Raw genomic sequence first — 24,591 nt, 5'->3', positions numbered from 1 at the left:
GATGTAGGTCCATTCTCAACCACATGAAGAGGAGTGGATAGAGTGGAAAAGTTATGATTTCCATAAACCTTGGAACAAACTAAGTCAGAATCTAGGTGTCACCCAATGATAAGGAGGCAGCGCTCAGAAATTCAAGTTATCAGTGGGAGGAAAAATGCAATGAGTATACAGGCAAGGTCGGCCCTCCCAGAAGCAGGGTAGTGAGTCAGAGGTGAGGACAGCTTTCTATTTCAGTCGTGGAGAGAGTATTCCATAAACATCAGTTACATCAAACTGCTGGCAGAACTGTTCAGATGTTACCTACCTATCATTATGGACCGGTCTGTCTACTTTTTCCCATCAATTACTAAGAGAGAAGTGGGAATATCCATCTGTAACTGTGGGTCCGTCTGCATTCCCTGTAGGGCTGTTAGTTTTCCTTTGTCCGACTGAAGCTCTGTCAGCAGGTGAATATGCACTCAGGAGTATCATCTCTTCCCGAAGAACTGACCCCTTCATTGTCCGGAACGTCCCTCTGGCCCTGGCAACACTCGCAGCACGGTCTCCGTCGACAGAGACACAGCCCCCACCTTCCTGCAGTCAGTGTCTACAAGATGTATTTCTCCACCCTTTTACTTCCAACCTACTTGGGGCTCTATATTTAGAATTCATCTCTTCTGAGCAGTACGTAATTGTTTAAGTAGAATTTTTTAAATGTCCTTTAAATAGTGTCTAATCCATATACATTTCATGTGACTACGGACATGACTGGTTTAAATTTACCACTGCAGCATGTTTCCTGTTCACCCTGCTCTTCTTTCTAGCTTTGCACGTCCTGTCCTGCTCTCTTGGATTGATAAGTACACTGTGATGTACTTTATCTGTTAGCTTTGTATATTACACAGGCTTGAAGGCACTGGCTAGAGATCAGGAGTCACACAGAAAGGAGCGGAGAAGGGCACTCTTACTGTCTGGATGCCAGGCCCCCAGCCAAAGCGCCCCCAAGCTGTCCCATGTTACGGGACAGACAGAAGCGGGAAGTGCAGCTGCACAGGCCGGGCTCCGCGCTCTGGGCCGTGTCCCCAGGTGCACACGAGACACCCGGCCCTCGCCTTCCACGTAAGCACAGACAGCAGCCAGAGGGATTTCAGAACCTGCAGATGAGGAGCCAACAATAAAGCCCATTCCTCTATTCTCAGATGCTTATGTTCCAAACACTGCTATTCATAGGGCTCTCTTGAAAGAAACTCAAGCTTCCTTTTGGGATCTAGTGGAGCTTTAAAACTCTCCATGTGTCCACTTAGCCATCAAAGAAATCTTCAATGCATTTCTCCAATGTCCCAGGCACTGCCAGACTTCCCGAGGCATGTCAGACCACACTTAGGATTCCGAACCTCTCATCATGAGAACCACCACCACTCAACAATTGTAAGCAAGGACTCCTCATCAGTATTTTAAAATAAGGGAAGCATAAATTCTAAATATGCCAAGAAAATCTACATTGAAGTCTATCTTTACTCACCACCTGCATCCCCTTCCCTCCTTGGTCTTGTCATGTTGCGAGAAACAGTGTTTGGGAGACCTTTTGAGGTAGTGGTTTGTGAAGAAGGCTGGTTTGCAGTTAAAGTCCATGCAAGACGTGATCCCAATTGCTGCCGAAGACAGTCTCCCACTCCCGGAGCATGATGAGGCTGTCTGAAAGAAGGAAAGAGCATTTCATATCTCCAAACACCCAGGCTACTCACTTGAAAGACAAACCACTGCTGGAAACTCTGCTCATTACTATACTGGATTATGTAATGTTAGAGATCTGAGCTAGGTGAGTGACGCCGCCCTACCCAAATCCATCAACTATCAGTCCAAGGGCTCTTTGGGACCTTTAAGCTGGCATTTGGGCTCTTACTGGCACCTCCCACATATTTCTTAGCATAAAAATCAAAACCTATTTGACTTTTCTTTACATACACATAACATACGTTACTCCTCTAAAACCACTTTGAAATTCACAACTAATTTTAACTTCAAACTTAACACCTCTCACCCGCTCAGCATTTGCTGACCACAGAAATTAAAAATCTGGCGTGCTGTCCCCTCTTCTGCGTGCTCACTTGTCTCCCAGCATTTGCAGTGCTCGATAGGAAAAGAAATATCATAATTTGCAATTAATTTCAAAAATGTACAAATGTACAAAAAAATGTAAAGTCGAAGGCAAAAGCACAAAGGTCAAGACAGCTTTTGATGATTTGGAGAATATGACAAAGCTGCTCTTTGAGAGGCGCCTGGGTGGGTCAGTCGATGAAGCATCTGCCTCTGGCTCAGGTCATGATCCCAGAGTGCTGGGATCGAGCCCCATGTCGGGCTCCCTGCTCAGTGGGGAGTCTGCTTCTCCCTCTCCCTCTGCCTTCCCCTCCCCCTGCTTGTGTTCTCTCTCTGTCAAACAAATAAGATCTAAAAAAAAAAAAAGCTGCTCTTTGAAATTCTAAGAACCCGATAACTGATTTCTGAGGACATATGTTTTGACAATTCCAACAAAAACATTGCTTCCCAGGACTGCGCCCCACAAACGAGCCTCAACGGGGCAGACTGGTTTACTCCAGCGCCACACTGGCGGGACCCATCTGTCACCCACTGATGAAGTGAGAGGGGAAACAGAAACTGGAGAACAGCCCTTTCCCTCTCCTATCTTCAGTGGGGAAAAAAAAGTCATCATTAGTACTTGTTAAACTATGACTTTCAATGCAGTTCTAAATTTAAGAGAAAAATTCTAAAGGACCACTTCAGTTCAAAGTTCTCTATACAGTTTTTTTTTTATATCAGAACAATTACTTCAAATTCTAAGGCAAAAACGACAAAGTCTGTTGACTCTTTTAGCCAGAATACAAGTCAGGGATTAATTCTCTAGAACCTCTTCTGCTATCTTTCTAGAACACCAGACTGCATCTATAACCCGTGCATGATGCATACATTCGAGGTTCTACTGACGTGACGCAACTGTATTTACGTCACATGAGAACTTCCTATGATGCTATGCTCGTGTGGAACACATGTGACCATGAATCTCTAGTCACTGGTCTTCTGGAAAAATACCCATCTTATGACAGTCAGCTTTAACACGATTACGCATAGAAATATGTAAAAAGACAAGAAAAGCAAAGTTCCGAGTCCACTACTGTATGAGCAGCTGCTTCATTCCCAACCACAAACTGCATCTCCTGCAAACGTGATGAGATCTGCCAGCACGTTGACCGTGCGTTCCTGGAGCTCCTCCTCTTCATTCACGAGCACTACACGGCACCATAATTATCAGTCTGAAGAAGATCTCATCAGCACTTGAGGACAAGACAGCTTTATTTTAGTTCACTTGTTTTTTAAATAATTCAATAAAGAGAATAGCACACATCAGTGAAGGGGACAATATTCACTGAGAGATAAATATGGGAATACAGCAAAGGAAATGTCAATCGGTTACCTCAAAATGGAAGGCCCATCCTGTCACATTTCTGAACCAGGGCCTTTACTCATATGTACTTGCATTAATAGGGTACGAGTAGACCAAAAATCATTATAGTCAACCGTGACTGGAAGAGGAAGAGTTCCCACGTGAAACGCGAGTTCTTGGAAAGAATAAAATCCTAAGAGGAAGCGTACCGGACGCAGTGCCTAGAACATTCCTGGCACACACAGGGCTCTGAAGAGTTTCAGTGAACGCACAAATGCCTCATCAGAAGCCTGGGGATTCTGCTCTTGCTACCGGTTAAGCGCCGTGTGTGTGCAAGCCGGACCTACCCTGGAAGGAGAGACTGTGGTGTCGGGGCCAGGCCATTGACGGCGTACACACTTAGGCTGCTGACGCCACTGCTTCCCACGCTGGCAGCGCCCGAGGCCGACTGGGAGCTGCGGTCCTGGTAGCTCAGCGAGAGAGTCTGGGGCCTGGCACAGTAGTAGGGAGTCGAGTGCGCGTCTCTTGGTAGCGCGTGAGCGAGTAACGCAGCGTAGCTAGAAACCTGAAAATGGAGTCCATTAAGAATACAGAGATACAGGGGCGCCTGGGCGGCTCGGTCGGGTAAGCGTCCAGCTCTTGGTTTCGGTTCAGGTTCTAAGATTAAGCCCTGCGTCGGGCTCCACACTCAGTGCGGAGTCTGCTTCTCTCTCTCTCTCCCTCCCCCTGCTTGTGCGCTCACTCTCTCTAAAACAATAAAATCTTTAAAAAAAAAAGAATACAGAGATATAAAATTACAGACCACTTCCCAAATCAATAAAGATATGAATATTCAGATTTTAGTTCTTTCTGTAATTGATTTCGTACTCAATAATTTGTTATACTTATGAAATATGGCAGAACTGATAAAGTTTCAGAAAGTTTTCTAAACTCCAAAACTGCCACATGGTCTGACAACCAACACATTCTTCAGAATCCAAGCAAATTAAATCCCAAATAATTACTCCAGTATTTTTGCAGGTATGGCATTATTCTAAGATCCAAGAGGGCTCATTACTCAGACGGAGACTTTCAACATAAACAGGCCTCCTGCACCCCACTCCTGCCCCCCTGGAGGCGCGCAAGTCTCTGTGTAGAGCACCTCCTCACACGAGAAACTCCAGGCTCACAGCAGCCAGAAAGCTCTTCCCAACACCACATGGGCCAGAGACTGAGCCCGCGGGACAACGAAGTTCGCACTGGTATGAGAGTAATTAATGTTCGTAATGAGATCTGAAGACATGAGAAAACCTGAAAGGTCCTCTAACTCATACAGAATTACAGCTGTGCTCCTATTAGTAACTTGTGAAAACTGTTTTTATGCTCTATTCCATGGGACACTGTTATATTTGAGGTAATAATGTCACTCTGGAAAACATCTTAAGGAAAAGCAGTGAGTGCCCTGTCTAAACAAAGAAAGAGGGGCGCCTGGGTGGCTCAGTCGTTAAGCGTCTGCCTTCAGCTGAGGTCATGACCCCAGGGTCCTGGGATCGAGCCCCGCATTGGCCTCCTCCTTGCCCAGCGAGGAGTCTGCTTCTCCCTCTCCCTCTGCTTGTGTGTTCTCTCTCTCTCTCTCTCTGACAAATAAATAAATAAAATCTTAAAAAAATAAAGAAAAGAAAATCTCTTGACCTTCCATGACTACCAAGAACACTAGACAAGTTATTTTTTTCTCTTATTATTTTCTTAAGTACAGAAGCCAATTCCTATCAAAATTTGGTATAGTTGATCCAACAAGACACTAAGTGTGCTTTAAAAAGGCACTGAACACGTGGGTGGGCTCAGTCGGTTAAGCATCCAACTTGGTTGGATGGTTTCAGCTCAGGTCATGATCGCATGGCCATGGGATGGAGCCCCATGTCGGGTTCCCTGCTCAGTGGGGAGTCTGCTTGGGATTCTCCCTCTCCTTCTGCCTCTCCCCCTACCCCATTCCCAGTGCAGGCTCTCTCTAAAATAAATAAATAAATCTTTAAAAGAAAAAGGCACTAAGCTGCTCAAACAGAGCCTCTCACCTTGTTCGGCTGCTTGCGTGGATCTTCACTAAGGCTTAGCAAGAGGTAGAGAATTGACCATTTATTTTTCAAAACTCCCTGTTTAAAAAGAAAACATTAAAAGAACAAGTTTGCACTACTCTCCAGTTTTATCTACCTTTCTCCTAAATTATCCTTATTTCCAAAATAGAAACGCAATTTTTAAAATTCACATGGTAACAATTCTAAGTGTGCTCATTTTTCAGGTATTGCAAACAGCACTACCCATTAGAAGTCTGGAAATAACATCTCAGTAGATCATTACCCCCTGAAAACTAACTGCAAAGTCCCTAATGAGAACATGTTTTTGAATTACCCTATTTCAGATTCCGGAATAACAGCAAGTCCCGCTTAAAGTAATTCTTAGAATAACCAACTTCCTAAACATAGTGATTATTTTTTTAATTTTATTTTATTATGTTATTAGTCACCATACAATACATCATTAGTTTTTGATGTAGTGATCCACGCTTCATTGTTTTCGTACTCCATGCAGTACGTGCCCTCCTTAGCGATTATAAGAAAAATGCCATCATAAAACAGGTGAATGCTCTTCCCCCCCCTTTATCAAAGTGCCATTTAGGCCATAAAAGAGCATTATAGAAAGGAAAAAAAAAGGAATTCTAAAGCACACAACGTAAGTCTCAGCGTCACAAATACCTAAACTCAAAGTTCTGAAGTAAGAGTTGCCAGAACTAGTAAACGCCCCCGGTTTCTATGTAAGGTTGTCATATGGATTTCATTAACTTCCATTTGTCTATCACTCCAGCCTGATTCACAACCATTAACAGCAGCCCACCCTCAATACACTTTCTCCCAAATTTACAGAGCATTTCTACTCTATTCATATGGCCTTACCTTTTGGATGCACAAGCTAGAATACATAAATACCTTTATTTAGAAAACTATGGGAAGGTTATTTACCTTACACAAGGTTCTTCATTATATAAAATATGCCTTGAAAGTTTTTTTTAAAGAAAAAGCTCATCTCAGGTATTTAACTCATGGTCTAACTTAAAAAGCTGATTTACACGTGATTTTCCAGAAATAATAAACTCACCAGCCCTGACAGAGTCCTCACTCTGGTGGCAAAGAGACAGATGAGCAGATACACTTTGGTGGATACGTGACATCTCAGACATGGGGGCTGGGGGGTCACGGAAGTGGCCCATCACTTGTGAAAGGACCCCCAGAGAGGACAGGGTCTCCTAGAAGAATGGGTGATGCACATGCAGAGGAGGGAGCAGGCATGGCTTTCTCGGGTAACTGAAGACAGATAAACCCGGCTAAAGCCAGGCAGGAACATGGACGCTGAAAATGGAATGAACCATCAGACAAAGGGGTCTCCTGTGTGGGACCGAGAAATGGGACAGCAGGAAGCCTCTGAAGGCCTGACTCTACCTGCTAACAGTCCCCAGAGGCATTGGAGACAAAACGAGATGCACAGGAAACTGCAGTCATTTGGGAGGACACAGCCTAGGGCGAGGTGGGCACTCGGTGACCCAGCATGCACCCAACCTTCACAGCCCCCTGCGGGCAGGCCCCGGGCTCCCAGGGCTCAGGGACCCTTGGGGCCTACCCGCCCGCCTCCAAAGGGCCGCTCCTCATCAGACCCCATCTCCTGGAAGGGTCGGGGGCAATCAGCTAACAGCACACTGCCACATACAGGAGGCCTGCGGGGGACGTCCTCCACACGTCACCTCCGGCCATCGGCACAACCACGCGGGGACACAGGCTTTAGTCTCTTCGCTCCGCAAATGACAGAAGCAAAGGTGAAAACCTTAATCACCTACCTACATCACAGAGCCAAGGTCTGCCTGACTCCAAAGGGGACAGATGAGAGGCAGGCCTGAGGGGAACATTTAACAAGACTTGGGGACACAGCGGCCGTGGGGAGAGAGGCGGCCTCAATGTGACACCCAGGTTTCTAACTCCGGGCAACAGACGATGTCATCACTCACCAAAGAGGAAAACACAGAGGAAAGAGCACGGCTGTGAACGGCCGCCTGGGGTATGAGACGAGAAAATACAGAAGTGCTCCTTCCAGGTCCCAGGGCACCGAGCCACCGGGCCCCGGGGGAGAGCAGGTACGGATGCCCGCGGGCCTCGGGAGACAGCGCAAGTGTTACCAGCGCAGCGGGAGTCCCGCGTTAGACCCACAGCTCTGGCTTAAAAAAATAATGACAACATACAGGGTGGAGAGCAGAGGAAATTGGAAAAGCGAATAAAACTGTGCACCAAAACCCCAGCAAATGGCATCTGTAAAGGAGGAGGCACCATTTCTGTTAAGAGAAGAACAGCCCGAAGAGCGTGCGATGTGGGGACCGTGCAGAGGTCGGTGACCAGCAAGGAGCCTGAGGGCCTGGGGAGGACATGGCTCCCCAGAGCCAGACAGCAGGGCATGGGGGGGTGGGGGCTGTCCGCACAGCCCAGGGGCACCGTGGAGCCAGCCCCAAGCCGCTGCCTGGCAGAAGGGGTGGAGCAGCTCGGCCTCGCTGCCCGTGCACCCTGTCAGCTCCAGGTGAAGCCAAGCAGGGGCAGCCCCCCACAGTCCAGAGCCGGGCACGGAAGGGTGGGGGGAGGTCTGCTGGGCAACCAGGGCAAACAACTCCAGCATACAGGTGTTTTAGATGCTTCTAAACCACTTCAGACCCTGTTATCTTAGATTCTGAAATCTCAAGAGCCCTGATTCCGACATAAAACCTCAAGCGCACCGGGCACCAGAGCTGGAGGACCATCAGAACAAGCAGCTTCGTAAAGCAGTTACTAACCCATGCCGGTGACACAGAGCCTCCTCCAGTATTCAAACCCTCCCGACCACGGTCACCTCCTGCGCAGGCCGGCCAGCCACCGGCCCCCGTGACCCTCCACACCCCGGCGCCACCCCTCACCACCTGCCCCTTTCTCCTGGCCTGCACCACAATGCCCCTGCTGGCCTCCCCCCACCATCCTCCTCTCTCTAGCTCTGTCAGCCACAGTCCAGACCGCCGCCCAGGAATTCCAGGTCCCCTTCCCCAACATCACTCTCTCCACCTCCCAAGTCCTGCCCATGCCTCACAGGATGCACAGCCGAGAAGGCCCTCAGTGAGAAGATAAAACATCAAAACCAGGAACCACGTGTTTTAGCAAAACGATGGGATGGCTGGGGGCGCCTGGGTGGCTCGGTGGGCTGGGCGACTGCCTTTGGCTCAGGTCATGATCCTGGGGTCCCGAGATCGAGTCCCGCATCGGGCTCCCCACTCAGCGGGGAGTCTGCTTCTCCCTCTAACCCTCCCCCTCTCATGCTCTCTCTCTCTCGCTCTCATTCTCTCTCAAATAAATAAAATCTTTAAAAAAAAATTTTTAAAAAGATGGCTGTTACTCTGCACGTTTTTCTAATTAGTTTAATTACTAGTGTTATGCTATTGTGTCCTAATATTGTTCATGCTGCTTCAGCCACGCAATGAGCCAAGCTGGTTTTGGGGGTCAGCGCTAGGAAGCTGGCTGTCTAAAACACTGTTTAGGAATAAGCATTCAGTGTTCCAAACAAAATTTTGGAAAACAACCATTTTAAATTAGAAATAAAGAGAAAGACTTAAAGAGTTTAATTACTAACAGCTTTAGGCACAACTCAGTAAAAACCAGTGCACTCGATGAACAAAGCATGAAACTTCTGTGGATTTCTCTTCTCTATGACAGGGGGAGACAGCTAGATGAACTATGCTCCTGTCCTGTCAGAATCACAAAACTCTCAACCTATGACTCAGTTAGTTTATTCGGGTACAGGAGGGCAGAGTCTTCTATTTAAAAAAAAAAAAAAAAAAGTTTAAAAAAAACACAAACCACTTGTGTGCAAGTTATCAACATCCAATCACAAAATGTTCAAAATCAAAATCTTTTTTCATTTATTCACTTTAACAGCACCGATCAGGGCCTGATATCAGAACACTAACGCGTATCTCGAAGACAAGCTCTCGCTGTTCCGTGCAGTCAGGACTCCCACCAGCGTGCTTCCTCCCCGTGAGGACAGGAAGCCTTCTGTACCATAAACTCAGCTGTGTGTAATTCCGATGACTTTCCCCATGTGGCTTCCTTCGTCTTTATAAGCAAGGTGGCATTAAATCCAGCTAAAACTGACTTTTAATACTGACGAGCTCTTAGAAAGCAAGCACAATCTACAATTAAGACCCATTACCCAAGGCAGAACAGTGAGATGTGACAGCACAAGTCCCCAGAGGGGTGTGACGTCCCATGCCCTGTGGGACACGTGGTACCTGTGAGCGCAGCTTTCTGTGCAGTTCCGAAAACAAGGCGGCGTCCGCTTCTCGTCTTTGCCGTACGACTGAAAAGTCAGAAGAGGAAAGGGGCGTGTTAACCATGTACACCAAAATCCCTTTTATGATCCTGTTCCACCCACGGTAACAGATAACCGACGTCTGAAAAGAATCCTGAGCTTACGAATGGAAATAACTCACCAACAAATGACACTTCAGCTCTACGAATTTGGCCAATGCCTTTAATCTGACATTTGTAAAATATGGACAATATGAGGCTGGAATCAAAGTTTATGAGAAAGTTAGCCAAAGCAATAGAAATGATGGGACCTTTTAGATTCTATCTACAAATATGAATAAGCAGTCCAGTGAGGCCCACTACAACCAGTTTAACTCATTAATGACTGCCTGGAAGGAGAGATGTAAAGTAAAAATACCGTGGGAATGGTAAATTCAAAGGGCAATAACCAAAACCTTTATCGTTCATGACAGCCTGACTTGGAACCACATGTAAGCATTTCTATGAACATGGATAGCAAATACTAGTAAACGTCTTCAGACGCCTGCCCCATAACTTACTAGTTTCCCGAAAGCCACAGTAACACACGAGGAGCCCATGCTCTGATCCGTTCCATGAGGGATGAGGCTACACACTGGGCCCGGGCCCTGAGGGAGGAGACCCCACGCACCAGCTGTGCACGTGTGCCTCTCACAGGAACCCAGCCACCCCTGCTCCGGAAGAAGAGGCACCACCTTCACCATCTAGCTGACAGCAGCAGGACTGCTTTCTTAAGATGTCATCAGCCAAGTTCACTTAGCTCTAAATGCTCCAACTGGTTTGCAGAAAGACAGTAACTGGCTTGATGGCCAATACTTTTCCATATACATCAGCTAGGAACTGGTCTTGGTATCATGTTCTGATCTTATGAACCACATACCAGAAGTTTCATCATCCCAATCACATCTGCACTATCAAGTCATCCTATGCAGAAAGGTAAAGCAATCTTTAAAAATGTATTCTTACAAAATGCATTCAACCAAACTAATGCAATTAAAATCTAATATAACTTATTTCCTTTTAAAACATATAAAAATACTCCAAATAAATACAATCATCAAGTTAAGCAAGAGATGTTCTTTCTATAGAATGAGACCGACACTAATTCATACATGCAAAATAATCATGGGACAATAAAACAGTAAATAATACAAATAAAAATAAACAGAATATTCACCAGAAAGTGATGTTTTATCTATCAGATTGCAAAACAAATCTTTGTACCCCACTCACTAATGTGAAAAATTAAGAAATCATTAGGTGTTAAATTTTGCCACACATGATGAGTTTTGTAATTTGTTTCAGTATAAAACATACTAGCATTTTATATTTTAAGTCAGCCATATAAAATGGAAAATTATTTGTTATTCAACAACTAATCTACCAAAGCCTGTAATCAAATATCAAAAATATTAAAATGTAAAAATTGCATCTAAGAATTAATGAAATACGGTAAGTCAGGGGAGACCGTTACATGAGAGGACCATCAGTAACACTCCACAGACAGCAGCTGAGCCACCGCAGAGCCGGGGACTACGAGGGGGTGCTGACAGCGAGGGGCGCCCAACAGAAGCGATGGACACCTGGTGGGAAGAGGCAGAAGAGCGCGCTGTGTCAATACACAGCAAGCCTCCTTAAAAACGCAGAAGATACACCCACATCAACTATGCATGGCTAAAGCTTTCTTCTTAAAGGAAATCCCAAGACTTCCTTGCAATAACCACTCCAACAAGGTCACTGCCAGTCCTGTGACTCTGAGTTTAGACAAACTGTTTTCTTTATTTAAATTCAATTAGCCAGCAAGTAGTACATTAGTCTCGGACGTAGTGTTCAATATTCATCGGTTGCGTACAACACCCAGTGCTCATCGCATCACGTGCCCTCCTTAATGCCCGTGACAAACTATTTTTAACTACTACACGTATGCGTAATATGCTCACCAGGCGGCCTCAAGATGTAAATTTGCAAAGGGAATGGTCTGTTAATATAGTACCTCACACATGGAGTTGTCACTAATAATCCAAAATGTAAGATACTCTGAAGTCTGAAATACAAAAATAATCTAAGATGTGACAGTCATCAGGGTTCAAGAAGAGTCATGTTCGTAATTACGTTCAGTTCTATAGACAAGAAATGTAAATAAAAATAAGATGTCAGAGGTTAATAGCAGGATAAATACTCCATCCGTGGCCCTCCCATAAATAACACACCACGCTCAGGAACACCAACGGACGGGTCATTCAGGGCTGACCGCTCACAGGCCCGACGGAGCCCAGGCGAGCCGCGCCACAGTGAGGCAGTCGAGCGCCACCGCCAGGCCAGCCGGGCCGCCTCCCCTCCAGCCGGGCTGCGCGGCTCGCCGTAGGGCGCGCACAGACCGCTGGCCAGACGCAGTGAAGGACGCACCAGCGGGGGGCTGGAGGCTATGCCGCGAAGAAGGGAAGAAGGGAAGTCCTGGAAGGCGTCATCACGGGTTGGCCGACACAGTCACAGGCCAGGCCGAAGCCCATCTTGTCTGGGCAGTTAACAGCCAGGCCTTAGCAGGGAGAGCGCACGGACCCTCGTGGCAAGGCTTGCTCTGCTGGCAGCCGAAGCGGGGCGAGGACAGCCCGGAGAGCTGTGAGGAGCAGGCCTCTGGAGAAAAACCACCCTCCGACTGGCACGGGACGAACTTTCCTACATGGATCCTTCTGTGCAAAGCCTCCCTCCCTCCGACAGTCCCGAGTACAGGGAGGCAGCAGAGCCCCACCTCACGCCATCAGAGAACAAACACATCGGCAACCCCACGCTAATGAAGGAAGAGCTTTCTGTATCAGCTGAGAATGACAACGTTCACAAGTGCTAAAGTACTAGAAGTCTGGATGCTGACAATCAATAGAAGTAATACTGAGCTGCTTACTGCCAAGAGAATGGTCTACACTATCTGGTCAAAACGTGCATAATAAATACTGCAAACCACATGGCGCACAGGAGATCACCTAAGCCCTTCACGTCCCTCACTCTCACATTATGCTGTTACAGGGTATTTAAAACAAGCCTCGGGGCGCCTGGGTGGCTCCGCCGGTGAGGCGTCCGACTCTTGATTTCTGCTCAGGTCATGATCTCAGGGTGGTGGGATCGAGCCCCAGGTCAGGCTCCGTGCTCTGCAGGGAGCCTGCTTCTCTCCCTCTCCCTCTGGCCCTCCCCTCATGCTCTCTACCTCAAATAAATAAATAAATCTTTGAAAAAAATAAAAAATAAAACAAGCCTCTTGCACTATATTCTAATAAAAGACACAGTTAAGTTGTCCATATTTTTAATATATGTTTTTATATACACGTAGCAGCACCTGTAATTACACTGTGCCTGGGACCACACGTGTACATATGTGTGTATGTATATACACGTACACAAGTTCAAGAATCCCACACACCATACACCAAAGAAAAATACGTACGTTCTTTCTTGATTTTTTCAGCTACAAGAAATTCGTCTCTTTCAACAGTTGGGGCGAAGTTGCTGCCAATAACTCGCACAGCATACTGGAACTGCTGGGCTACGTCAGCTGCAAGGTGAACACAAGGATGCAAATTACTGCCAGTCAGGGTAAGTTCTGATCACCTCGTGTTTCCAGGGGGAGACAGTGGGCTGGGCACATCTATCTACCTCCCACCTTCCTAAGGTTTCAACTAAGGGGACAGAGGAGCTATTAAGAAACCAAAGCAAATGAATGAATAAAATACAGTTCCATAAAACAAGAAAGGGAGACAGTAACAGGCCTGCAGTCTGAAGAATCCTAGGAGACAGACAATGAGATGGGCTCATAATCATAAAAAAAGGAGCAGGGAAAGTCACAGCCCGAACACAGTCCGTAAGAAGTAGACCCGTTCCAGAGAACTCCCAAGAAGCTCCAAGGCTGACTGGCGTCCACAAAAATGGAAAACCAAAGAGGGTATTGAGAATCAAAGTGAGCCAACTAACTTAACGGACCATGTTTGCACCTCAGATCGAGAGGATGGCTTAAACACAGATGTCTGCCTCCACTCCCTTCAACAACCCCACTAAACTGAGAATAAAGAATTTTGTGTTTGTTTTTACAAAAGCAGAAACCCACAAGGGCAAAGAAAACAAGGCAGAAACCACACCAAAGAGAAGTCAACCAGTGTGAGAAGCTGGAAGGCAAATGGATTGGTGGGAACTGGTTCAGGACAGTGAGACTTGAAGTTCAATGTCCGCTTGGGAGGGGGGAAGGGGCACACAACACAAATACCAACAAGAAACTCAGTTCCCTCTGCAGAAGCCCAGGGAGGCTCCGGAGAAGAGGGAACTCCACAGCTCAGGAGACGTGAATGAACTGGGGCAGAAGAGGACTGGTGGGAAGTCTGGCTGGAAAACAGACTCCTGGGTCCTCTACCCCTTCCCATTCAACCCAGACAACCACGGAGGACCTCACCCAGGCAAATCATAGAGGGTCTGGCTGGGACACTAGGACAGCAAAGGACACGAAGTAAAAGCAGCAGACTGAACTTACGGATCCCAGCCCTTCTTCCCAGACACTGGGAGTCAATATCCCTACACGGTAACATTAGCAACACCCCCTACCTTCCCACTGAGGCACAATCACCCCGCAGGGTGCACCCCAACCTACACCAGGCAAAAACCATGAACAAGACGAAATCCCCACAGTCCCACAGGCACCATGGGCAGAAGTGCCTTTCCCGGTCATCGGAAAAATAACCGAAGAGAAAATGAGCCAGGATGCAGACCTGAGCACCCCAACAACAAGCCAAGCCTAGCCAAGCCTAAGTGATGCTTACAGAACGTCTGCTCACCAACTAAAGAATGCACATTTTTTTCAAATACACATGGAACACTCACCAGGACAGACTACACTGGGGGTCACAAAACAAACTTCATCAAATACAAAATAACTAAAATTATTCGAAGTATGCTCTCTACCAATAACAGAATTAAACCTGAAATCAGTAATAAAATGGTATCTGAAAAATCCTCAACCATCCGGAGGGCAATCAACATAATACTATATAACACAATGGCCAGACAAAGTCTCAAAGAAAATCAGAAAATATCTTGAACAGGGGCGCCTGGGTGGCTCAGTCATTAAGTGCCTGCCTTCAGCTCGAGTCACGATCCCAGAGTCCTGGGATCGAGCCCCGCATCGGGCTCCCTGCTCAGCGGGAAGCCTGCTTCTCCTTCTCCCAATCCCCCTGCTTGTGTTCCCTCTCTCGCTGTGTCTCTCTGTCAAATAAATAAATAAAATCTTTAAAAAAAAAAAAAAAAGAAAATCTTGAACTGAATGAAAATGAAAATACAACACACTAAAATATTGAGACGCAGCAGAAGCAGTGTTTAGGAAAAAATGTAGAGTATAAAATGCTTTTATTAAAAAGGAAGATGAGGGGTGCCTGGGTGGCTCAGTCATTAAGCGTCTGCCTTCGGCTCAGGTCATGATCCCAGGGTTCTGGGATCGAGCCCCGCATCGGGCTCCCTGCTCCGCGGGAAGCCTGCTTCTCCCTCTCCCACTCCCCCTGCTTGTGTTCCCTCTCTCGCTGTGTCTCTCTGTGTCAAATAAATAAATTTAAAAAAAAAAAAAAAAAAAGGAAGATGGTTCTCAAGTCAATAATATCAGCTCACAGAATAAAATCTAGAAAAAGAAAAGCAAACTCAGACCATTAGGAAATAAAGACAAAAGCAAAAATCAATGAAACTTAAAACAGAAATACGAAAAACAAAATCAGTGAAACCAAAAGCTGGTTCTTAAAAAAACAAAACAAAAAAACCCATGGAATTGAGAAACATAAATTTGTGACCAAGAAAAGACAGACACAAATTTAGGAATCAAAGAGGTGATATTGCCACTGACCCCATAGAAACTTTTGAAAATGAAGGCTAAATAACTTCTGTAGATAGCCCCTCTTCAAGGAGCTGGTATGCCGAAACACCCAGCCTGTAAGTGTGGGCTGCTCGGTGTCTTCCCATTTGAGAGGAGAGCGTGGAAATGGGGAAGAGCACCAGGCAGAAGAGACATCTGACAAACACACCTCAGCCAAGTGATCAAGGTCAAGACCACAGTGGCCACTGTGATGAGCGACTTAACAGGATACACCCTGGATACTAGGTGATGAGAAGGGCACTCTGCCTCTGGGGCCTTCCTCCCAAACAGAGAGAACCACAGTCTAATCACGAGGAAAAAAAACACCAGCTAAATCCCTACTGAGACATTCTGTAAAATAACTTTTAATCCTAAAAACTGTCAAGGTCATCAAAAAAATGATAATTTTTTAAAGTCTGAGAAACTATCAGAGCCAACAGGAGCCCAAGGAGACATGACAGCTAAAGGTAACATGGTACCCTTGAAAGAACCGTACAGGAGTAAAGGGACATCAGGCAACAAGTGAGAAAATCTGAGGAAAGTATGTAGCGAATGCATCCTTAGATTCACTCACTGGAAGAATCATACCATACTAATGTAAGACGCTAATAAAGGGAAAGGTGTGGAATATAAGGGGACTCTGTATGATAGTCGCAATTTTCCTGTAAATCTGTACTCATTCTGAAATAAAGCATACTGATTCTAAACCCCATCTTTCACCAATCATGATTTGTTGATCTGGAATGGGGCCATGGTATCAATATCTTCAGGGATGCCTGGGTGGCTCAGTCAGTTAAGCAGCTGACTCTTAATTTCGGCTCAGGTCATGAACTCAGGGTCGTGAGATCAAGCCCCGAGGCGCGTTCACATTCAGCACAGAGTCTGCTTGAGATTCTCTCTCTCCTTCTCCCTCTGCACTGGCACCCCCCACAGCTCACTCTTAAGTAAATATATAAAATCTTTTTTTAAAATTATATTTTCAAAGCTCTGTTTTAGGGGCGCCTGGGTGGCTCAGTTGGTTAAGCGACTGCCTTCGGCTCAGGTCATGATCCTGGAGTCCCTGGATCGAGTCCCGCATCGGGCTACCTGCTCGGCAGGGAGCCTGCTTCTCCCTCTGACCCTAACCCCTCTCATGCTGTCTCTCTCTCTCTCTCTCTCTCTCTCTCTCTCTCAAATAAATAAATAAAATCTTTAAAGCTCTGTTTTAAAAACTTTAAAGAATAAAGCAACTTAAATGTGGGGGGAAAACAGTTTCTTTGGTAAATTCAAAAAAGAATCTCAGCCCACATCGTATAACATATATAAAAGTTAATTCAAATATGTCACAGTAAACATAAAACATAAGCCTACAACACTCTTGGGGGGGAGAAAAAACAAGAGAAGAAGTAGTCTTCACAAAGAAATCTTTTTGACTTGGAGTTAGACAAAGAGTTTTTACGTAAAATACCAAAATCCTGAACCATTAAAAAATGTGACACACTGGAGTCCATCCAAGATTAAACTTCTGCTCTGCAAAGGACACTGTTAAGAGAATGAAAATACTGAGAAAACATCTGCAAAACACAACAAAGGACTTGAATCAGATAAATAGAGAGAACTCTCAAAACGCAGTAAAGGGGGGAAAATCCAAAAAATCCACCCCCCCAAAAAAATCCAAAAGTCTTCAACAGACAATTCACCAAAGATGAACAGCAAAGAAACACATGACAAGATGCTCAATGAAATTCCTCATCAGGGAAACACCATTTAAAACCACAACGAGACGCCATTATTCCTCTATTGAACTGCTGCCATAAAAACAGATGGCCCCCACCCAGGCGGGGAGCTCTCTGAGCTCTGGAGCTCTTCTCACACACTGGCCAGGGAGAGTTTCTTTAAAAGCGAAGCATACGCTTTCCCTGCTGCCTAGCAATCCCACTTGTAGGTATTTACTCCACAGCTGCCATCCACCTGCAAGGAGTCTCCTCGCTAGCTTGGTCACCCAGTTCCCACTTTGGCCCCCCGAAATTATCCAAGTCAGAGTGATCTTTTTAAAACATAAATAATATCATCGCTCTGCCTGAACCCTCCGAACACACACAGAATAAAATCCAAACTCACCAGGACAGCCTACCCGACCTGGTCCCTTGCCACTTCACTAAGGCACGTCCTGCCTCTCACCTCCCAGCTGCTCTGGCTACGCGCTGGCCATGCTTTGCGGTCTTGCCAATCCTTGAGCACACGACACCTGCTTCCAGCTCAGACCTTGACCGTCTTCTCCCACATCTTCCCAGGACTCCTCCACTACGTCACTTGGTTCTCCATTAAATGTCACCTCCTCACACGGCCTTCCTATCTCAAGCACACCCAAACACACACGCATGCAGGGCAAGCAAATAGCACAGAATGTGTTCAGGACTTGGTGAATACAAAGGGGGGAAAAAGCAAAAGAAACCAAAAGCAAAAAGAAATAATCAGAGTGTTTCTGTGGAATCCTAACATTAGTGAGTAGTTTTAATTTTCTTCCTCATACTTTTTCATACTTTTAAAGGTTTCTATGGGGTAAATATTAATTTTATAAATACATATTAAAAGTGGCATTGGGGTGCCTGGGTGGCTCAGTTGGTTATGCGTCCAACTCTTGATCTCTGGGTTGTGAGTTAGAGCCCCACATTGGGCTCCACACTGGTCATGGAGACTGCTTAAAGAAAAAAATATGTGGCAGTGGAAACTACTTGCTTACAAAGGGGTACCTGTAAAATTATTCTACTTAAAAAATACTTTTAGATTCCCATGATCCTGAGTTCTACAAAAACTAGTTTACTAACAACCTATTCAAGTACATCAGACTACTATCTCTGCTCCAAAAGTTTCATCAAGTTTTGACTTTTCTAACACTCAAACCTCCTCCACACCAGAAGCACGCTCTCCCTCTCCCCCCACCCACCCCCCCGCCCCGGTCTCTGCACAAGGCACCTGTGGTCCCGTGCAGCATCTCACCTCGGCCTCATCGGCCGCCTTCCATTTCCCCATCTCCTTGCCAACCAAGTTTGCTATCTTTCTTGCTGATATCAAATATTTGAAAATCCATCTGCTATTTTAAAATAAAACATACCTAAGTTGCAGGGGTAGTTGCAAAGAATACGGACTATTAAATTCACAGTGGCAATTTTTCTCTGTTTAGTGAGCCTAACCATCGAAGATTAAAATGCGAAATATCAAACAATGCTGACTACAAATTTCTAGTTTAATACTCCCCAAATCCTATTCCCTTTCTAGAGTACAGCTAAGCTCAATCAGTAATTGGAAGAATAATTCCTAAGCAGCTACTCTGTGCTAAACACCATGGGCCCTAAGAGCAGAACAGAGCATAGTGGTTAACAAGGCAGTCTTAGTGAGAATCCGAAAAATGAGGCCAGTAACGCACAAGGTGATTAGTCTGTGGTCAGAGCTGCTCAGAAAACGAGCAGGATGCCACGACGGCAAATGACAGGGAGGACCTCGTGAAATGGGCTGCTTAGGGAAGGCCTCTCTGAGGAAGCTGCCCTCTGACAGGGAGGAGCCTGCCACGTGAAAGGACACGAGGAGATGCACAGCGCTACTGCGTACTGTTTCTCAAAGGACGCCAACGCCAATGGGTCCTAAAATCCAAATCATAAAAGCTAAAGTCATTCCGTTGACACCCAGGTGAGGAGTTCCAGGCTGTAGCTCTTTAATGACTGGCTCAGTCCAAGATTTAAAAAAAGAGTATTCAGGGCACCTGGGTGGCTCAGTCATTAAGCGCCTGCCTTCGGCTCAGGTCATGATCCCGGGGTCCTGGGATTGAGCCCCACATCGGGCTCCTGCTCCACGGGAAGCCTGCTTCTCCCTCTCCCACTCCCCCTGCTTGTGTTCCCTCTCTCACTGTGTCTCTCTGTTAAATAAATAAATAAAAATCTTAAAAAAAAAAAAAAAGGGTTTTCCCCCTTTTTTTTTTTTTTTTTTTTTTTTTACCACAAAACACCCGAGGAACGCATTCTGTCCCCACCTCCAACCTGCCGTATGTGTCCAGAGCCCGGAAGGGAAGCCAGTGCTCTGCTGCCTCTAAGATCTCTCCAAGGAGAACCGGGCACCAGCGGATTCAAGGACACAGCATCAGACGAGTACCAGAGAGCAGACACTGTGCCAATCGCGCGCGCGCACACACACACACTCTGAAACAAGCAGGTGTTCAGAACAACCAGGTGAGGACGGAGGCGAGAGGCCGCACCACGGGCAGGACTAGCACTGTGCTGCCTCCACTCAGCACACAGGGAAGTAAGGTGGCAGATGCTACACAGAACAGGAAGGAATTAATTCAAGACATCAGGTTCTGGAACCAGAGATGTGGGTTCCTATCTCGGCCCTGCAATTCACTAGCTCAGTGACAGCGAGCAAACTACGTACTCTCTGCACATCTGTCTCCTCAGCTACAAGGTGAGGGCAGTAAGTTCTCCAACCTTCCAGCATCACCGGGAGCTAAATCCACTAGCTCACGGTGCAAGCACAGTGTCTGGCAAGTACTTGGAAAATGTTAGCTATTTTTATTATTATTATTAATCTGAAAATGTCATTTCAATGCATGTTATGTCTACCACAGCCATTAAAACCGTAACACAACAAAGCACCCAGCTTTTAACTTCTCAGCAAGATAATTTGGTCTTCATCTTGTAGATTACACGTAGGAAACAAATGAATTCTCTTCACCTGGTGTGATGAGATTTCGTCTCCAGAAAGGACCGTCTGGCAGCAGTGCAGATGAGGGCCTGGAAGAGGTACGACACCAGGGCAAGAAATGCACTGGGACTGCATGGTCTCAATCGCGAAGGCTCCAAGAGCACTTAGATGTGGGACCAAGAGTTTTTAAACGACCGCTGCCTTTTATACCCCAAAAAGGTTCCACGCACACTCAGATCAAAGAAAACCAAACGCAGAGATGCACGAAAGCCTCGCGGCTCAGGGGAGTGCAAACGCTGCAGCTGTGAGCTCTCAAGGGCGTCCCGAGGTGGCCGGGGACAGACAGTGAACTGACTGGTGAGGCCGGCGTCTGTGCCTCGCTGCTCCTTCTCATGCAGACAGCGCAGCTGTCCTCCAGGCCGGGACGACGCGCCAGCGAAAGCACAGGGGAGTGGAGCTCCGGAGCCAGCCAGGCCGCGTCCCTCCAGATGCGGGTCACAGGGACAGCATGCCAGTGTGGCAAGTACCAAGCTCCCACCGACCCCTACAGAATCAGAATCTCTGCAGACGGGGCCCACAAGATTCATTCTGAGTAAGCATCCCATGTGAACAATACAAAGTGACAAGGTGCGAAGACTTACACACAGTAAGATACACCACAGACACAACAGATCCGCTGCTGGGCCACCAGTGACGCCCACCGCCACCCTGCTATCTGGTTCTCCCCGACCACAGGGGATCCAATGCATGGCTCCAGCTGAATGAAAAGCAACGCTCCAGGACAAAAACAAAAACAAAAAACATTGCTCTAGATCTCTGGTTCTCAAACTGTTTGGTCTCAGGGCCCCTTTACACTCTTAGGATTGAGGATCCTTAAAAGGATTTGTTTATTTATATAGGTTAAATCTATCAATATTTACTGTATTAGAAATTTAAACCAAGATTTTTATATATTAATTCATTTTAAAATAACAGTAAGCCCACTAAGCACAACTTTAAAATGAAGCCTAAAACTCTGAAATTTCAATATGTTAACAGACATTTAGTGCACATTTCAACATACATTTAACGTAAGTCTTAATGTCTAGTTAATATACACTGATTTCCCCAAGTATATATAATCAAGGGAAGACCATAACTTATTGGGAACTTCATCAAGAGTTCCTCACCGTTTTTGGAAAATCATGACACCAACAGCAGTACCACGTGAGGTTCAAGAACCAGCAAGACGAGACTCCTTCCTCTGCACTGCGGCTCAGGACACACTCCCAGCGCTGCTACAGATCAGGGCGATCATCTTAATTCAATGCACCATGTACTGTCGTCATACCTAAGCATTTATGTTGAAATACTTACCAAATAAAAGCTCCTGTTTTTGTTATCTCTTGTTAGAAAAAGGATTACGAAGTATGGAAAGGAAAGTTGCCCCTGACAGAGGTGAAACTGTAATATCAAGAACACTGTCTCCAAAGACAGAAATGACTATCCAAAGATATAATAAGTAAAATGTGCTCCGGGAGAGAGGCAGGGATATAGAGAGAATTTTCCAGTCACTGGCTGGCAGTATGCATTTCAAGCAAATTCTCAGGCTGGAAAGGTTGAGAAATAATGGTAATACTAACTTTATAAAAATGTCAAATACCATTATAGTTAGGTGCTTTGTTTCTGAGGGTCCCTTCAAGCCAACTATTAAAATTTTAAATACTTTATGAAAAACTGATTCACATGAAACTCGTATTAAAACTAACAAGGGGCACCTGGGTGGCTCAGTTAGTTAAGCGTCCAACTCTTGATTTCAGCTCAGGGCTCAGGTCATGATCTCAGGGTCCTGGGATGGAGCTCCACATCAGGAGCAGGGAGCCCGCTTAAGATTCTCTTCCTCTCTCTCTTGCCCCTTCCCCTGCTCCCCCTAGCTCGCTCGCTCGCTCACTCTCTCTTTCTCCCTCTCAAAAAACAAAAGTAACAAGTACTGGGGAGCCTGGCTGGCTCAGTCATAGAGCATGCAACTCTCAATCTCAGGGTCATGAGTTCAAGCCCCACATCAGCGGAGAGCTTACATTAAAAAAAAAAAAAAAAAAAAGAAAAAAGTGTCAATTATTCCTCAATACCACAGCACTGAAAAAGCAATATTACAAAAGTATAAGGCCAGTTGTGACATGACATTAAAAAAGAATTAACCAAATGTGCTTTAATCTCCTGGAAGGGATGAAACAGTCAATCAAAAGGAGCCTCAATTTTTTTAAAAAACATTTTTTTAATTGAGAAACGTCATGCTACCTCACAATAAATGGCCTTCAAAGTCCATCTGTGACAACGGGAACAGACGATTGTGTGGTTTGTCCCCGGAGGAAAATTGAGGACCCGCCGGTATAATGAAAACACTGATGCTGGAGTGAGCCATAACTGACAAGCTTAGCTCTCCTCGTCCCTCTCCCCAGAACCCTTCCCAGATGCTCCCAGGGCCCCCTCACTCCATCCAGCTCTGGACAAACATCTCCTCAGAGGCCTTCCCTCACCTCTCCCCCTGCCGTGACCCCACTCTATTTTCATTACAGCATTTACCACTAACATACATTCACCTATCTTATCATGTCTCCTCCACCAGAAGGCACATTTCCCTGAGGAACGACTTGTCTGTGTATGTCTGCATCACCAGCACCCAGCTTAATGCCTGGGGGTGGCGAGCCCAAAGATTTGCTGCATGAATAAAGTGACAGAGTTAAACTTTATAAAATGTCGCAAGAACTGTGTGAAGTTGGTGTCACTTAATATGCCAGAAAAAATCCATCCTTATCCCTTTACCCTTACCATAGGACATCAAATAAATTATGTACCTGTCATGAATCATGAAAGATCCAAATTTAGTCTCAGTATTTTAAAAGTAATTTTGTTTAGAGTCTTCCAGCAAAAACTGCACAATTTCTTTGCCACATTGTGGTGCAGAAGGAACAGTAACCCAGTTTCTTCAATTACCCAGAAAACTCCTCCACGGTGCATCCCCAACTCACCTCTCCCGCCAAAACAAATACCAAGAGAGGCCAAACTGCCATTTTTTAAAGCACCGCGACCACACTGTCCAGGGCTGGGGCTGGGAAACAGTATCTGCAGGGCGGACGCTCCAGGAGCAGCTTTATATAAAGGGCAACCCTCAGGCCTCAGAAGAAAAGCGTGGCGGCTAACAGGCGTATACTCCCCCTCCGCATCCTACTCAAAGCCGCTAGATATACCAAGGGGCAGGGAAATGATGCGGCCCGCCACCACCCGGCAACCCCTCCGCCGCGTCACCCTCAGCTTGGCCACAGCCGCGTGAGCCGGCCCAGTCCACCGCTCTGTCCGCGCCCTGCCCTGTCTACCGCTGACTCTCGGGAAGGTGGACGCGCCTGCGAGCCGCCTGCCCCCGGCTTCGCCCCCAGACCGCGGCGCGCCGCAGCAGTGACTCAGCCCCACCAGGGCCCGGCCTCCGCCCCGGGGGCTGCAGCACTCCGCAGGCGGGCGGCGCAGCGTGGGCCCGCCCTGCCCCGGGGCCGCGACCCCCGCGGCCCCGGAGGCCGCCGGGCCTCACGCGGACTGGTGGCCTCCCGGACATGCCCCGAGCCGCCGGCCCAGCCCCGCTACCTTCGCTCCTGCCCAGGATCCGGCAGCACAGGTTCTGCAGCAGGACGTTCGGCGACTTCTGGTCCGGGGTCGCCATCCTCGCCCGGGACGGCCCAGGGGGTCCCGCAGAGCCGCTGCCCTCGCCCGCCCACCCCACGCCCCGCAGCTTCCCGACGCCGCAGACAGGCTACGGCCCCGCGGGCAACGCCGGCGACGAGGCCGCCATTTTAACGGAACCCGCCGAAACCGCGCGCCCTTCCCACAGTGCTCCGCTTCTTCCGGCGCCTGGGGCCACGGGTGCGCCGGCCTGAGAGTTCCCCGCTCCGTCTGCGCGCGGTCCCCGGACCTCCGCCGCCAGGCCTGGAGGGTTCCGGCAGCGGCGCCCCAGCCGCTCCCTGCTCGAGCAGCTCTCGGTGCTCCCGGTGCTCAGACCACCCACACACACTCGTCCCGCAGGAGGGTCAGGACGGACCAGACACCCCGCCCCCCCGTCCCCGCCAGAGGGTCAGGACGGACCAGGTCTGCCCCTCGTCCCCGACAGAGGGTCAAGATGGACCAGACGCGCCCCCCACGTCCTCGCCAGAGGGTCAGGACGGACCAGGTCCCCCCCACCACGTCCCCGCCAGAGGGTCAGGACGGACCAGGTCCCCCCC

The 24,591-nt window shown here is 47.2% G+C and overlaps 1 protein-coding gene across 2 annotated transcripts in view; it reads right to left on the bottom strand.

The window, feature by feature from the left end:
• Window positions 1-24,107, bottom strand: part of TUBGCP3 (tubulin gamma complex associated protein 3) — a 71,703-nt gene extending 47,596 nt beyond the window's left edge. The window contains exons 1-6 of one of the 2 annotated variants that reach the window (XM_021695997.2): window positions 23,960-24,107; window positions 13,235-13,342; window positions 9,741-9,808; window positions 5,470-5,547; window positions 3,766-3,983; window positions 1,502-1,674 (exon numbers count right to left, since the gene is read on the bottom strand). In XM_021695997.2, coding sequence (XP_021551672.1) covers window positions 1,502-1,674; window positions 3,766-3,983; window positions 5,470-5,547; window positions 9,741-9,808; window positions 13,235-13,342; window positions 23,960-24,035 — 721 coding nt within the window. In that variant the 5' untranslated portion in view covers window positions 24,036-24,107. The remainder of the gene's footprint in view (window positions 1-1,501; window positions 1,675-3,765; window positions 3,984-5,469; window positions 5,548-9,740; window positions 9,809-13,234; window positions 13,343-23,959) is intronic. The other variant, XM_044913501.1, reaches the window with a different exon arrangement.
• Window positions 24,108-24,591: the final 484 nt, after the last annotated feature.

Source organism: Neomonachus schauinslandi, chromosome 3 (genome assembly GCF_002201575.2).
Source record: "Neomonachus schauinslandi chromosome 3, ASM220157v2, whole genome shotgun sequence".
NCBI classification, from domain to species: Eukaryota; Metazoa; Chordata; class Mammalia; order Carnivora; family Phocidae; genus Neomonachus; species Neomonachus schauinslandi.
The sequence above is the reverse complement of the archived record's forward strand: the minus strand, read 5'-3'. Positions and strand labels throughout refer to the sequence as shown.